Genomic DNA, 17,400 nt, shown 5'->3' with positions numbered 1-17,400 from the left:
TAGTATGGTATTGGCTATTCTAGGCCTTTCATCTCTCTGTATAAACCTTAGGTCTAATTTGATGACATCCACAAAAGGACCCGCTGGGGTTTTTATTAGGAATGCATTAAATCTGCAGGTAAAGATAAGAAGAACTGAATCTTGATACTGAATCTTCTTACTCACGAACACAGACTATCTTCATTTATTTAGTTCTTCCTTGATTTCTTTGTTTTATAGTTTTCCCCACATAGCTCTTTTGCATACTTTATTTATACCTAACTATTTCATTTCTATGGGTGCTAACATTAATAGAGTTTTAAATGTCGAATTCCACTTTTTCATGGATGTTATACAGGAAAGTGACTGGCTTCTGTGTATTAACCTTCTATCCTGTAACCCCCCTATAATGGCTTATTAGTTTCAGTTGTTTCTTCAACTTTTTTTGATTCTCTGTACGGGCGATGATGCCATCCCTGAACAGACAGTTTTACATCTTCCTTCACAATCTGCACACCTCTTATTTTGTCTTCTTGTCTTACTACATTAGCTAGGACATCCAATACAATGTTGAAAGGTAGTGGTGAAAGGTATATTTTCAACCATGCTCTTGATTCTAGTGGGAAAGAATCAAGTTTCTCACAAGTATGATGTTAACTCATTTTCTGTTAAATATTCTTTATCAGGTTTAGAATTTACTGACCGTTTTTGTCTTGAATAGATGTTGGATACTGTCAGATGGTTTCTTTGCCTGTACTGAGATGATCATGTGATTTTTATTTTTTAGTCTATTGGTGTGATACATTTTATTCATTGATTTTTTGAAAGTTGAACCAGGCTTGCATACATGGGAGAAAAATCCCACAAGGGCATAGTGTGTAATTCTTATTACACATTGTTAGAGTCAATTTATTAATATTTTGTTGAGGATTTTCTCATCTATAAGGCATGTTGGTCTATGGTTCTTTTTTCATATAATGTCTTTGTCTAGTTTTAGTATGAGTGTAATGCTGGTGTCACAGAATAACTTAGTAAATATTCCCTCTGCTTCGGTCTTCTGAAAGAGACTGCAGAAAATTAGTATGACTTCTTTCACATGTTTTATAGAATTCACCAGTGAACATATCTGGACCTGGTGCTTTTCTGTAAGGTTATTAATTATTGATCCAATTTCTTTAATAGACAGAATCCTTTCAGACTATTTCTTCTGTGTCAGCTTTGGCAGCTTGTGTCTTTCAAGGAACTGGTCCATTTCATCTAAGTTATCAAATCTATGTGCATAGTTATTCACAGTATTCCTTTATTAATCTTTTGATGTACATGGGATGTGTAGGGATGTCACCTTTTGATTTCCAGTATTAGCAGTCTTTTTTCTTTATATTTGGTTTTATCTATATTTTATTTTATAATAAGAGTTTAAAAAATATAGCAGAAAGTACAGCACGCAAAACAATTAAGCCTATTCTTTGCAAAAAGATTTACTACAGAAAAGAGAAGAAAACTTTAACGAGAAATAGCATCAAGAGAAATGCAAACATATGAAATAATATAAACTAATATTGAAAGGTAATCCCCTTCTTTTCAAGTATCCAGGGAAGTTATTAAATTTATATAAAGTACTCACTATGCTTAAAATCTGAAAAATCTGATTGAAAGACATTTTTACTGGAAAAGTGAAAATGAACCAAACTATCTCAAAATGGGTGAAAACTAAAATAAAGCATTAATAAAGCTACAGTATAACAAAGAACGTATTATCGAAGAATTCCTTCAGATTTCAAAAGTTTATTTCCATGAGCACAAAGAAAAAGGAAAGATTCCTTTCTATAAAGTTAACATAACCCGGAAACAAAACCCAACCAAAAGAGCATACAAAAAATAAAATGACAGACTCATCCCAGTATAAATTTAACAACAGAACTTGTTATTAAAATATTAATATGCGTTCTGCTGTTGAGTGGAAGGTCTGGTTGGTTACAGTGTTATTATTTTTATCTTAACTCATCTTCTCTCTGTATGTTCTATGCAGTATTGGAAATGGGATACTGAATTTTCTGTTATTCAATAATTATTTCTCCCTTCAATTCCATTGAAAAGGATTCCTAGTAGACTGGAGATTCCTACAGACTTTTAGAATCGCCAAAATAGGTTTAGAAGAAACTAAACCAAGAAATTCCAGTTTTAGAAAATATCAAGAGGGACACCTGGGTGGCTCAGTCAGTTAAACATCTGCCTTCGGCTCAGGTCATGATCCCAGGGTCCTGGGATCGAGTCCCACATTTGCCTCTTTGCTCAGCAGGGTGCCTGCTTCTCCCTCTACCTCTGCCTGCTGCTCTACCTACTTGCGTGCTCTCTCTCTCTGGCGAATAAATAAATAAAATCTTTAAAAAATATATCCTCAAGAAATGACAGTAATATAATGATCACAGCCAACACTTGCTGAGCTTTTACTTTCTGCCAGGTCCTGGGAAAAGCATTTTAAATTTACTTATGTATTGGGTAGTTCTATTTTTAAATTTTAACTTATAAATGACAGAAGAGACTATGAGCATTTGAGTGGTCAGTAAATACACGTTATTCAAAACTTTCAGAGCATCAGTTGATTCTTACAAAAAAAAAAAAAAAAAAGACTAGTAGCTAGAATGTGGCACTGAGTTGGAAAACCCGTATTTAAACTGTACTTAACTCTACTGATGACATAATCCTTAACACCTCTAGGTATCAATTTCCTCAACTGCAAATAATCTCTAACATTCCTTCCAGTCTGTACTTTATGATTATTTGTTACCCAAATCACCTAAAACAGTGCTAGAAACAAAACAGTCACAGACTGAAAATTATTTGAGTCAGTAATTTAATGACTTCCATAGACTACTACTGTCCCAGAAGCATAAGTACACAGAAGAAACACCTCTGCTTGGGAAAGCTAACCATGACTCATGACTGTGCAATATGATAAACCAAAAAATTAAAAACAAATAAACCAATGCCTAAAAATAAGAAATAAAATCTAGAGTTTATATTTATAGCAGAGAAACCTTATTTGCAACCACTGATATTCAACAGTCAGAGAAAAGTTCTGACCAATTCTACATTCATTCATTGATTTAACACATTTATTAAACAAGTATTAAAATCTAGCCCTGACCCAGGTTAAAACTATACCTGTATGTTTTCAATAAGTTTGGTCACAGTTTAGGCAGGGAGTCATTTTGTGGATAAATACAATAAAATCTATGCTAAAGTTATTAACAGAATTCTAAAGTAGCATAGACTTCCTGAGATGACATTCAACCTGATTCTTATATTTGCCGGATGAGTAAGACTAGACCATACATGGTTATGCAAGTAGAGGGTGTAGGTGAAGGCTGGTGGGCAGCATAGAGGAGACAGTTTTGCTAAGGTCAGAGTGGAGAAAAGGCAGGGATCATGTTCAGATTATAATTCAGTGTTACAGAAATAGGATGTCAATTTAATCCCAATTCTCTCATTCTGACATACACAACATTATCAAGGCTGAGAGCACTTTACAAATATGTGCATATACTCCTTAAATAAAACCAATGAGATAGGATTTTACAGATAAGAAAAATAAAGTCCAGAGAGATGTAAGTGTTTTGCAGCATTACATGGCTAGTAACTGATGAGGGTAGGAGTTAAAACCAAGCAGTCTAACTCCAGAGCAGGCACAAGGATCTCCCTTGTAAGCACTTCTGCTCAGATGTGGTGACCCATGCCTATTATTGTCTCACCCATGTAACAGAAGTATCTGTGGAGCTACCCCTGAGCCTCTCCTATGTCATTTATAAGATGAAGGTCTGGGTATCTAACAATGCACCCCATGCAGATTACTGATACATCTTGTCCAGGTGGGCGGTTCTTCCTAAATATCTGATATTTTCCGATAGATTTCTTCTCCTTATTAAACACAACCTTCCCTTTCTTTCCAGAATGATGCTGAAGTCTACATCAGCTTCCCACTAGGAATGAGAATTAAGATTAGGTTTGAAGGATAGATAGTTTTTACTCCACGTCAAAGAGAATACATAAACTAACACTTCTTTTAAGCCTAAAGAAAAGAAAATTGATTTAACTTCACAAATGTGAAATCAGACACTACCTTTAGTCCCTCCAATTCATTTTCCAGTTGCTTGGAATAGTGCTCGCTCTGTTCACGCAGTTTCCTGTCTTTAGATGCTTCAGCAGCCACAGCTTCTGTATGAACTTCCAGCTTTAAAATAAAATGAAAAAAGCAGATGTCATGGTTATAATTGTATTCCCAATAAAATGCTTTTCCCCATGGAAATTTACCTTGTAACAAGAAGATAACTCAAATGTTGAAATTTGTATTTAATAAAATTACTGAACTAAAACAAAGCAAAACAAAACAGGGTTTTCAAAAATTAAAGAAGGAGATACACATTATTCCACTAATCTGAAAAAGCAGCTTTAATCACTACCCCACGGGCACTAGGAAATCTGCCTGACTACTAACCTCTTTCTTGGCTCTCTCTGTTCTGCGCAGTTCTTGCCTTAAGCTTTCAACTTTTTGCATCACCAGGTCCACCTCTTCTTCCTTATCTCGGACATGGCGAGCAAGTTTCTGTTTTTGGGTGTGCAATTCTGTTAGCCGCTCATTGATCTCCATGAACTCCTGCATGGCCAGTTTCCTCTGACAGTGTGCGTCTTTCAGCTCTTTGGACTGGTTTTTTAATCGCTCACTAGCCTGGACTAGTTCCTACAGTTTTGTAGAAAGAATATAAGTTACCAATTCTGCAACCTAGGAACCAATTTTGGCCATCAAAGTAGCTATCGTGAAGTCAAGAAGAGCCAAAATTATTCATCTCAGGACAAAATTAAAAGAAATCAGCTATTTCTGAACAGATATTAATAGCAGGGTACTCTGTTGATATTCTCGATTCCTGATGCTAATTGTGATGAACAGCTGATTCAATCTGCCAGTACCTTAGTTTCTACAAATAAATGAAGAGTATAGGAACACTAGATACCATGGTCAAAATAAAGATTTTGTGAAATGGAATGGATACTTGTGAGATTTTTAAAAATTATACTGTATCATTACAAATGACAAAAAATAAGGAAGGCTCTTATGTGGACACTAAACCTCAGTCCAGAAGCAAGGAGAGAAAGCTAAATAAACTCCTATATCAAAGTGAGAAACCTGGAGTTAAAGCACCAAGTCTGCCTTCTGGCAAAAGAAAATGCAAATCGCTTTTGAGTAAAGAGCTTCAATGAAATGTAGGATTTTTAAGAGCAAACAGACTCCAGTGATATTTGAACATTAGAATTATCAAATATTAATATAAAATGGGTATATATGAAACATTTGAGGAGGTAAAAAAAAAGACTACTAAAAATGACCAAGCAGATTTATAAAACTGTGCAGAACATTTAGAAATGTAAAAATATAAGTGTTAAAATTAAAGACCCGTCAGATTGTTTTTTCAGAGTCCATAGTTTGAAGTGGTGGGGGGGTGGGAGGTTGGGGTACCAGGTGGTGGGTATTATAGAGGGCACAGCTTGCATGGAGCACTGGGTGTGGTGAAAAAATAATGAATACTGTTTTTCTGAAAATAAATAAATTGGGGAAAGAAAAAAAAAAAAAATTAAAGACCCGAATCCATCAATGCAATAAGTTCTTCATTTATGAAGCAAGAAAAAATTTTAAAGTTCAAATCCAGAAACTTTCAAAAAATAAAACTGTGTAGCACCAAATAAAAGTAAATGTCCTTGAAGTCAGCAAAAAAAGACAAATCACAAAGGAATTTCCACCCTCAAAAACAAAAACAAAAACAAAAGAAGAGAGACTAAGAAGTAACAATAGAAACAAGGGGAAATGTTTCTAATGACGTAAGTAATTAAAATTGTATTTTAACTTTAAATTTTAATTAAAAAAAATATTTTATTTATTTATTTGACAGAGAGACACAGCGAGAGAGGGAACACAAGCAGGGGGAGGGGAAGTGGGAGAGAGAGAAGCAGGCCTCCCACCAAGCAGGGAGCCCAATGCAGGGCTCAATGCCGGGACCTGGGATCATGACCTGAGCTGAAGGCAGACACTTAACAACTGAACCACCCAGGTGCCCTTAAATTTTAACTTAAATTAACTAATTTAAATTTCTTTTCAGGTATGAGGCTAAATAATTATATTCATATAAAGAAGAACTGACAGAACTTATCACTATCAGATCTCCACTAAATAGAAACCTCTAAAGGTCTACTTTAGGAAAAAGAAAAATAATTTAAGAAGCAAAGTCTAGCAGAGAAAGACAATTATCATATGGTTTCACTTATATGTGGAACATAAGGAATAGCATGGAGGACATTCGGAGAAGGTAGGGAAAAACAAAGGGGGCAGAAATCAGAGGGGAAGACAAGCCATGAGATACTATGGATTCCCGCAAACAAACTGAGGGTTTCGTGGGGGAGAGGCAGGGAAGGGAGGGATGGGCAAGCCGTGTGATGGGTATTAAGGAGGGCAAGGGTTGCATGGAGCACTGGGTGTTATACGCAAACAATGAATCATGGAACACTACATCAAAAACTAATGATGTACTAAAAAAAACTAAAAAAAATAAAAGCAAAGTCTAATGACAGAGAAATGGAGGACTAAGAAACTGGTAAACATAAATGTGAATGTGAACAAACACATGGATGAGACTGTATTATAAAAATGTCTCATCCGTATCCAAACAAACAAAATATTTTGTTTATTCCAAACAAAAAGGATATAAGTAAAATATTAATAAAAAACAACATTGGCATTTGGAAGAGGTAACAGAGTTAAAGGTCCTTAAATTGTTTGGAAGGTGTGGTTTAAGATATTAAATTTAGACTCTGTTAAATATGTAAGACAAAACTCAAGAGCAACTACTAGAAACTATTAAAACAAGTATTGAGTAAAGTGGGAAGAAAAACAAACACTTCAATCAAAATTCAAGAAAAAATTTTGCAAGATGAAAAAAGTTCTGGAAATTCGTTGCACAACATGAATGTACTTTTACTACTGAATGGTGTGTTTTAAAAATGATTAGGATAGATTTTATAGTAACATGTATTTACCACAATTTTAAAAAGGCAAGAAAGGAAACAAAGGCACAAAAAAAGCATGACAAACATAGAGCAGAAATTTGATAGAAACTTGTCTATACACATTGATAGTCAAAACAAATATAAAAGGGCGAAGTTTGTTATACCAAATTAAAAAATAATATCTAGATTTTAATAGAAAAAGTATTAATGATAGAGAATGTCCCACACAATGATAAAATTCAACACTAGAAAGAAATGCTATTCTAAACTTTTATGCATTCCACAAGATAGACTCAAAATAGATTACAAAGAAATTGCAAGAACATCATAGAAAAATTGGTAAATACATGACCATAATGAGAAATTCCGATTTGATGATCATTGATAAACTGAGCAGTTTAAAAACAGTGAATACAGGGGCGCCTGGGTGGCTCAGTGGGTTGGGCCACGCCTTTGGCTCAGGTCATGATCTCGGGTCCCGGGATCGAGTCCCGCATCGGGCTCTCTGCTAGGCGGGGAGCCTGCTTCCTCCTCTCTCTCTCTCTCTGCCTACTTGTGATCTCTGTCTGTCAAATAAATAAATAAAATCTTTAAAAAAAAATAGTGAATACAGAGAGGATGATCAAGCATTATATGTAGAAGCTGCACCCAATATTGGAACATACATTCTTGTCAAGCACATAGTGAACATTAAAAAATGGTTGGTGCCTGGCTGGCTTGGTTGGTAGAGTATATGACTCCTCATCAGGGGTTGCAAGTTCAAGTCCCATGTTGGGTATAGAGATTATTTAAAAATAAAATCTTTTAAAAAATAATAATGAAAATAAATAAAAAATGAAAAATGTAACAATCTGTCTAGGCCATGAAACAAGTCTCAGCAGATTTCAAAGAACATATTAAAGATCAAGTTCTCTAATATCATCACTTTTAAATAGAAATCAAAAATAAAAAGGCTAAATTCCATAATAACTCACTGGTCGAGGAGAGAAGTGAAATAATATTAAAATATTTAGAACTAAAAACAAGATGAAAATAACAAAAAACAATAAAAGTCTTTAGTACATATATTAAAACTTGAGAATTCAGTAAAAGGTTTACTTAGGGGGAGATTTATAACTTGAAATCCCTGTATTGAAACTAAAAAAAAAGATAAATTCAATGAAATTTTGCATAAAAAGAGTCAGAACACATTAATGCTTCTGCCAATATGAGAGGATAATAAAAATCAGGACATAAACTAATGAAACAGAAATGTCAGAAAAATGAACAACAACAAAGACAAAAGTTGGTTCTTTGAGAAAAATAATAAAACAGGCAAATATCTGGTGAGATCAAACAAGGAGAGAAGAATAAATGCAAAAAGAAATAATATTCAGAAAAAAGGTTATAACTACAAATCTGGAAGAGATTTTAAAAAGCTAATGAAAGAATCTAATGAAAAACTTTGTCAATAAATTTGTTAGCTTTTGAAATGAATGAATTCCTACAGAAATACAATTTATCAAAACTGTTTCATGAAGAAATAGAATGCCTAAGTATTCCTATAATAATTAAAGTACCTAAATAAATAGTTAAAAAACTTTCCCCATCCCCTCAGTGGGAGAGGATTTCCAAACTCAGAGAGTTACACAAGTGACTCCTCCAGTGTTTCAAGGAATAAACATTACTCTTACACAAACTTTTATAAAGAAGAGAAAAAGAGGCAATGCTGCCCAACTCATTCTATGAGACCAAAACAATCCTGACATCGTAAAAACACCAGAACAATAGAGAAAAATTACAAGCCAATCATATTGATGAAAACAAAAAATCCAACATAACAAAAATTTAGCAAATCAACTCCAGTGACATATAAAGCAGATAAGCATGAAATCTAGATAGACTCCTTGTATTGAAATTCCAGCTCCAACACTTTCTAGCTTGACCTTCTCTGTGCTTGGTCTCACCATTTATAAAATGAGAATAATAATAATAAACAGTGCTATTATGTAAGTGTTACATATACTAGCATATTATTATCTAGGATATAATACACACAAAATTTAGGTTTAACCCAGAAATGCAAAAATAGTTTAACATCAGAAAAAAATTCATCAATGTAATTTACCAAACCAAATTACTAAAGAAGAACAGTCCTATAATTACAACAATATATATCAACAAATTTCTAGAAATTGGTTGCAATAGTGTACAAAAAAGCACATTAGGTAAGTCCAATACCCATTCCTGATAAGAATCATTATCAAAATAGGAACACAGAAGATAACTTTCTTAACCTGATAAAAATTATTTATCAAAAACTTACAGAAAACATTATTAATGGTCAACCAGTAAAGGCATTTTCTTTGAAATCAGGAATAAGACAGGGAAGCCTGCTATCACGAGTTCTATTCAACATTGTACTGTGGGTTCTAGCTAATACAGCAAGACAAGGAAAGATAAGAAAGGTCATAAAAAACAGAAAAAGAAACGAAACTGTCATTATTTGCAGAGAACCATAAAGAATTTCAAATATATTAGTACAATTAAGAAGAATTTAGTAATGTTGCTGGAACAAAATCAGTAAGAAAATATAATTTTAAAAATACCATTTTAAATGGTCGATCGATAAATTTGATTACATTGAAAAAATAGAATAATAAATTTAAAGAAAGGCAAATAAGACATGGATAAAATTTTATGAAAAAACATTTTAAAAGATGTTAAAGACATGAAGAGATATACCATGTTTGTGGAAGGACTGTGGGAGTCTAAAGAAAATATTTCTATATTTTTCTATGGATAGGCTTTTGTAAACAAATTTTACTGAAACCTGGAATCTGGACTAAAAGGAAGTCTTGTAATTTATGTCTAATTTAAAATAAGAAACTCCAGAGAGATTTAACTCCTGAATGTATGTGCTTATGCTTCAGCAAGGGGTGGGGAGAGGAGTCTGGATCAGGAAGGGATCCTCTTTATAGAGCTTGAGACTCTGGGCTTATCTTTCCAATGGAGTGACTGATCTATACTCCAGAGTTATAGATCCTTCTCTTGACATTTCCAAGGAGACTCTCAGAAGGGTGGGTGGAGATGGAGACTGGGGTGGGGGACGGGCAGGGGTAGGAAGCATCCGCCACTCCCTTTATATAAACACCCAGACTCACAACACAGACTCCCATATATGTCATGTTTTATCTATCCAGCTCTCATTGCATTGCCCCCAGAGGTAAGAATTAGCACACAGCGGAGGGATGTGGTTATTTCTGCTCTACATATATCACAATACTATACTCTGCTCTTGAAATCTGTATGTGCATTTGGAATAGTATTCATAAATATGGATAGTAAGAACTTAAAGATTCAATACTGTAATGATGTCAATTCTCCTGAAATTACAGATTTAATGCAATTTTAATAAAAATCCCATCACAGTTTTTAAGGAATGAGATACAGACTCATCCATAAATGGAAATGTAACATACGACAGAGGTGACATCACACATCACTGTGGAAAAGATGGGTTATTTAGTAAATGAGTAAGTAGTTATCTACATAGGAAAAACTGAAATTGGATCTTTATCTCACATGATACAAAAAATAAATTTCTAGTGTATTAAAAATTTAAATATGAAAGACCAAACTTCAAAACTGCAAAATAAAAACTGAACACTTAAAAAAAAAAACAGAATTTTTAACCTCTTATTTCTTACACACGCCAGCAAAACTTTAAAAAGAAAGATTGATAAATCTGATTACATTAAAACTAAGAACTTCTGTTATTCAAAATCCCATAAAGAAAGTGAAAAGACAAGCCACTAACTGGGAGATATCTGTAGCATACACAACTGACAAAAGATTAATATAGAAATTTTCAAGAATTCTTAGCTAACCAATAAGAAAAAGACAAACAACCCAAGAGAAAAATATATACAAAGGATACTGAGAGGCACTTCACAAAAGAAATATAAATGATAAATGGGCATATGTAAGACACTCAACATCATTAGTAATTAGAGAAGTTAAGACCTTATGACAAAATATCATTCTAGACCTAAAATAACAATTTCAACTAAGGTTGGCCAAAATAATATACCTAATAATATGAAGTACTATTAAATATACACTAGGTGGTGGGAGTTAAAGTATAAATCAGTATATTATAATAAAAAATAGAGTATTTTCATTATTTATGACCCAAGTATTCTACTCATGTTTATATAAGCAAGTGTGTACAGATCAGTATATATGTTCAAGAATATTCATTTACAGTAGTTGTCAAGTATAAGCAACCTTAATATCTGTACACAAAGAATGGTATAAATTCTGAAGTGTTCACATAATGGTATACTATACAGCAACTACATGAATGTTTTATAGCTATTTGGATGAATCTTAGAAATATAATGAGTGGGAAAAAAACTACAAGAAATTGCATATACCATTTTATAAAGCTCGGAAAAAAGCAACACTAAATTTTATATATATATATATATATATATATATATATATATTTTTTTTTTTTTTTTAATTTCCTATGGCATTAAAAATGCTTTAGCCAGCAAGTTCAATGGCTATACACTAGTCCATCATATGAATTGGTTGGGCATTTCAGTTGTTTCTAATATTTTTCCTTTATCAATGTGGTGAGAAATTTCTCTGTGAGCAAATCTTTGAACATCTGATTATCTTCTTAAATTTTGATAAATGGAGTTTACTCTATCAAGTATTTCAGTACTTTAAGGCTTTGGATACTTACTGCAAATTAGCTTTCCAAAAATAATGTATCAGATTATAATCTCATCTTCAGTATTTGGCACTGGCATTTTTATTTATTTTTACTGAAGTGTAATTAACATACAATGCTATAGTAGTTTCATATGTATAATATAGAGATTAGATAATTCTATCCTTTACTCAGTGCTTACCATGAGAAATGTAGCTACCATCTGTCACCACACATATATATTTTATTATATATTATTTAGAGGTATACTAATATGTAATAAAAATTTTTTCCATAAGGAAATGATTGACATAAAATTTGGTACAGTGATTACCATTTTAATATTACTATAATATTATTTAAACAAATAGAACATGTTATAAATTCAAAATATTATTAGATTGGCCATGCATTTAAATAGATCTGTACACCACACTGCTTGTAACTGCATTAAGAAAAAAGTAATAATAAACAAATAATACATGATATGTTAAAAAAAGTAAAAATATACTAATCAATTCAATTTAGTCTTTATAGCTTTTTCTGTTAGTCTTTTTTATTAGCTTTTTATTAGCTTCCTCAGCAAAAGGTTATTTGTTTTATTTATTTATTTTTTAAAAAGATTTTATTTATTTGACAGAGATCACAAATAGGCAGAGAAGCCAGCAGATAGAGAGGGGGAAGCAGGCTCCCCACTGAGCAGAGAGCCCGATGCGGGGCTTGATCCCAGGATCCCAGGATCCCAGGACCACAACCCAAGCCGAAGGCAGAGGCTTTAACCCACTGAGCCACCTAGGTGTCCCGGTTTTATTTTTAATTGCCTCCACTTCTTTACTGACAGCAAGACTTTAAAATCTTCCCCAAAAGAAATTCATTAATATCATCAATTATATATTATATCATTGAATACAATTTATCCTACGCCAAAAACCACTCATTTCTTTATTTTATTGGCTAGTATTAATTCCAACATTATTTTATTTGTTAATGAAAGGCAAAATATATACACTGAATGGTTCAGGTATTCTCTGGTGCTTGATTATTATTTGAACCCTACGGAATGTGTCAGAGTGTCTCTGCCATTAATAAATTTTATGGATGGTCACAATACTGTTTGAGTGTTACATAAAGTTCTTATGAAAATAAATTCAGCTTGTTCATCCATGCTTTGAAAGATAAACTGACATTTTTTTTTTTTTAATTTGACAGAGAGAAATCACAAGTAGATGGAGAGGCAGGCAGAGAGAGAGAGAGAGGGAAGCAGGCTCCCTGCTGAGCAGAGAGCCCGATGCGGGACTCGATCCCAGGACCCTGAGATCATGACCTGAGCCGAAGGCAGCGGCTTAACCCACTGAGCCACCCAGGCACCCTAAACTGACATTTTAAAAGATAATTAAAACACTAAAAGATTTTTATTTTAATCTTTTTAAAATGTTCATATCAACAAATGTTCATATCAACAAATCACAATGAAATATATATTTCATATTTCACAATGAAAATATGCCTATATTTTAAATTTTTCCATAGATATTAACTATGGCTTACTATTTACTTATTTCTTTTTAATATTTTTCAATAACATTTATTTTTCTGAGAAGCAGTGAGAAGCAGATTCCCCACTTAGCAGTAACCCCGATGTGAGACTCGATCCGGGGACCCCAGGATCATGACCCTAGCCGAAGGCACCCTAACTAAGCCACCCAGGTGCCCAACATTTACTTTTAATTAAGTCCTTTGATTATTAACTTCTCAAAAGAACAAATGATTCTGAACTTTAAAATCTTGAGAATATAAAAGTTACCTCATTACTAGCTACTAATCAAATGAAATACATCAAAATAATTCCTAAATCTTTAAACCAATATTTTACAGACAAGATATATTTTATGTTACTGTAATTTACTAGGAAAGCTTTCAGTATACAAATTAAACAAGGTTAAGAATTCAAAAGCAGCTTTAACAATCTATCCACGTATTTTTACCTTGTTTAATTCTTCCCTTTCTTGTTGTAGTGTTTTGATTTGTTTTTCATAAGCCTTGATTTGTCGAAAAGCATCATCTAGCTCTCTCCTCACAGAGTTGGCCTCCTCAAGCTGTTGTTCTAAGTGACTTGATTCTAAAAAGAGAAGACGGTGGTTATTTTACTATTTGTATAAAAACAAATGTTTGAAATAAAGATTTCAACACAACCAACTTTATTTAAAAATAAAGTATTCTGTATTTGGTTTTGGCTTATGGACACCACATACCACTATGACTATGACTGAACAATTAAGTGCTTAGCAAATTCACTGTAAAGACAGTGCAAACTAATGCCAGTGTGGAGATGCGCGAAACCTGCGTACAAAAGTGCCTTACGTTTCTATTAGAAAAAGATGACCAGACTTCCAACAAAGTACCTTTAGAACCAATTAAAAGCTTAAAAGTAATAAAAATGACAAAGCCAACCAAACTGACAAAGTGGTATTCTTCTATGGATGTTTATTAGCGTTCGTGTGCCTATATTTGTCAAATTATTGTAAGAGGGCTGTGCTTGTAATGGGTGCAGACCCACAGCCCTGTTTCACTAGTGCTCATCTGAAGCACATACTCTGATTTCTGAAAGCAAGTGTTTGAAAACCTCTGATCTAGAAGAGAAAACTAAGGCCTAGGGAACTGAGTATCCAGCCTAAGGTCAGTATCTGAAGAAAGACGACAGCTCAGAACTCCTTCATCAGCCTTTCCAACTGGAAAAATAAGGTTATCAAACAATACTTAACATTATCACTTCAGAAGAGGTATTAGGAAGCAAAATAAAATCACTAATTTTGATACATGCTTAAATAAATGTTAATAAATTGATATAAAATATTCCTGGCATCAAAAGTAAATTAGCAAATTAAAGAACTAAAGCCCATAAAAACAGAAAAATCTAAACACATTCTTTGTGGACTTCTGAACCCGGTATTTTCTATTCTTTACAACCCTGTTACTCCACATGTTGTTTCCAGGCAAGGAGCATTAGCATCCTCTGGAAGCTTGTCAGAAATGCAGAATCCTGGGCCCCACCCAGACTTAATGAATCAGATCTGTATTTGAACAAGATCCCCAGGTCTTGCAAATTCAAGTGTGGAAACAGGTGCACAAAATACTGCACACCGAGTTGAATGCTTCCTATAAATGAAGTAGTGTTGCAAATATACCGGTCCTTTTGAAAAGACCTTTCACGAGTATAGGTAAGTCTCATGGCCAAAAAGTCACTAAAATGCACTAATGTAACATATACTCAATGGTGCTAGATTGCTTAAATAAAATAATTTACTGATATTTAGTGCCCTAAGCTCATAGATTTATTAAAGAGCTTGTTTATCTTACGTATTTTCAAAGTCTAAATACATTAACGGATACGATCGTTTTTTACCGATTTTCAAAAGTATCTGCGAAGTTTCATTTAACCAGTTTTCATTTTGTCTACTAGTATAATTTGAATAGTCTAAACAAATGTTTCACTTGAAGAATGTTTCACTAAAGGATCATAGGATGTTTACTCTTAAAGATCATAGGGTATGTAGTCATATTCAGAAAATTATTTTTATCATTTTCTCAAATTTTAGCATTTCATGTAGGAAATTTTGTTTGACTAATTTCTTTGAAACATTTTTAAGTGATTTTTTCTGTTAAAGTTTTAAACTTTTTTTAGAATTCAATAATTTGCTATTTCTAATTATTTGGTGTCAAAATTGAGTATGTGAACATGGCTAACATCAATCCCATTTTACGGTTAAGGTATGTCAGGATGAAGTAGTCATATGGCCTGTTTTGTAATCCCTTCTGAGAATATCCACTTCCTTTCTTGCACTCTGAAGAGCTCTTCCCTAGTATGTTAAAGTTTTTTGCAAATTACTGAGTCATTCGCTTATCTCAACTGCTTTTTGTTAGAAACAAAAAGGAAATCAGTGTTTCATAAAATGTCTGCATCACATAAAATTTATGGCAAAATGATTCTGCAGGATAGCTTTGACAACTTTCAAGGCTGGTTTCTTGTCTTCCTTCAGTGTAGGTTATATTCCAGTTCTATCCCAGCCATTTTGCTTCGGCTGCTTTGCAGCAGAGTTGTTAGGTATATATATAAATTTTATGTCACATTTTCATGTTTCACGTAGACCAAATGGAGAAAACAAACTCAATTATTTATAAAATCTTACCATATGAAGAGAAGTATTACACTTGCATGTGATATACACAGAATTTTGCATTCCCCAAAGATAAAAAACTCAAATCTAAAAAAATCCAGAATGCACTGAATTTTGGCCAACCACTCTAAAATGGCTAAGTTGCAGGAATTGTTTACATTACTACACAGAGTGAATTGGATTAAAATTTTGAAAGAAATCCTCAAAGACAGGGCACCTGGGTGGTTAGTTGGTTAAGTGTCTGCCTTTGGTTCAGATTGTGATTCCCAGATCCTGGGGTTGAGCGCCACATGGGGCTCCCTGCTCAGCGGGGAGACTGCTTCTCCCTTTCCCACTCCCCCTGCTTGTGCTCTGTCAAATAAACAAACAAACAAAAAATCTTAAAAAAAAAAAAAAAAAGAAATCCTCTAAGACTACCAAAAAATATCTCATGCACCATGATTAGCCATAGCATTTAGATGAAGTAATTAAAAACCAGTTTTAGTGAATAAATAGAAGCAGTACTAGCAAAGGGGCTTAGCTCATCCCAACTAAATGGTTCTTAGCTCACGGCTGCTAGCACAACTGCCAGATTCAATCTGTTAGCAATGAGGAATTAATAAGGGAATAACACACAGTAAGTAAGTTTTCTTTGCACTGTGTGGCATATGAAAAAATGGAGTCTGTCTAGAGGAGATGACCAAGTCAGGAAGACAAGAGTAATACCCTTCAAAACATAAATGAAGAAGAAAATGAAATGCACGTTGTGTGACAGGTTAAATGGGAGCTCGGGAAATCACTCAGAGTGGAGCCCAGGCAAACTGCAAGGGGTGAAGGCGGTGCAGGGAGGGGAGTAGAACCATCAAAGCACCTCGCCCTGATCCACAGCTTCTTCCTTACATTCTTACTCCTAAAATAATGCAGAACTTCTGAGGTGTTTAGAGATCTGACTTCGAATCATCAATGATGGGGCAGAACAGGTTCCCCTATTTCTGCCCCCCCCATTCACTATCTTTCATCCTTTACTTACATGATATAATAATGTGTGTGGGAGAGAGATAGAGAAAGGGAAGAGTGCAAGAGAGTTTGGTGCTGAAGAGACAGAGCGGAGGAACCAATTACCCATCTCGAGGCAACAAAAGAAAGGGGGACACAAAGCACATTATAGGTTACAATAACTTTTCTATTTAGGAAGTAAGAAACCATTCCTTTCTTTTCTCATGGAAAAACATTAATGAGAGGAAGAATTTCTATTTTTATCTGCAGATGGTCAACAAGTATGTATTGAGCATCTATTAGCTGACACAAGGAAACTCTGTCTTGCCCTCTTGGGAGCTTGCAGCGTGATGAGAAAAGCAGATTTTAAAAAGAAATTTTAAGTAATTACAAACATTAACTTTTCTAGGAGTTTAAATACATTATAAAACATTGCCATAGGGAAAGAAAAGATAGACACTGATGCTTACTTGTTCACACAAAGATCTGGCTTAAAAAGTAGCTAGAGGAACAGCA

General features: G+C 33.7%; 1 protein-coding gene across 16 annotated transcripts in view; it reads right to left on the bottom strand.

Annotated features, from left to right (window-relative positions):
* CDC42BPA (CDC42 binding protein kinase alpha) overlaps window positions 1-17,400 on the bottom strand; it is a 310,389-nt gene that overhangs the window by 99,223 nt on the left and 193,766 nt on the right. For 14 of the 16 annotated variants that reach the window (XM_044267088.1, XM_044267092.1, XM_044267089.1 and 11 more), the window contains exons 12-14: window positions 13,720-13,853; window positions 4,475-4,717; window positions 4,100-4,210 (exon numbers count right to left, since the gene is read on the bottom strand). In XM_044267088.1, coding sequence (XP_044123023.1) covers window positions 4,100-4,210; window positions 4,475-4,717; window positions 13,720-13,853 — 488 coding nt within the window. The remainder of the gene's footprint in view (window positions 1-4,099; window positions 4,211-4,474; window positions 4,718-13,719; window positions 13,854-17,400) is intronic. The other 2 variants (XM_044267098.1, XM_044267105.1) reach the window with 1 other exon arrangement.

The sequence above is a fragment of the Neovison vison genome, chromosome 10 (genome assembly GCF_020171115.1).
Source record: "Neovison vison isolate M4711 chromosome 10, ASM_NN_V1, whole genome shotgun sequence".
Classification (NCBI taxonomy): Eukaryota; Metazoa; Chordata; class Mammalia; order Carnivora; family Mustelidae; genus Neogale; species Neogale vison.
Note: the sequence above shows the minus strand (reverse complement) of the source record. Positions and strands in the feature narration are given on the sequence as shown.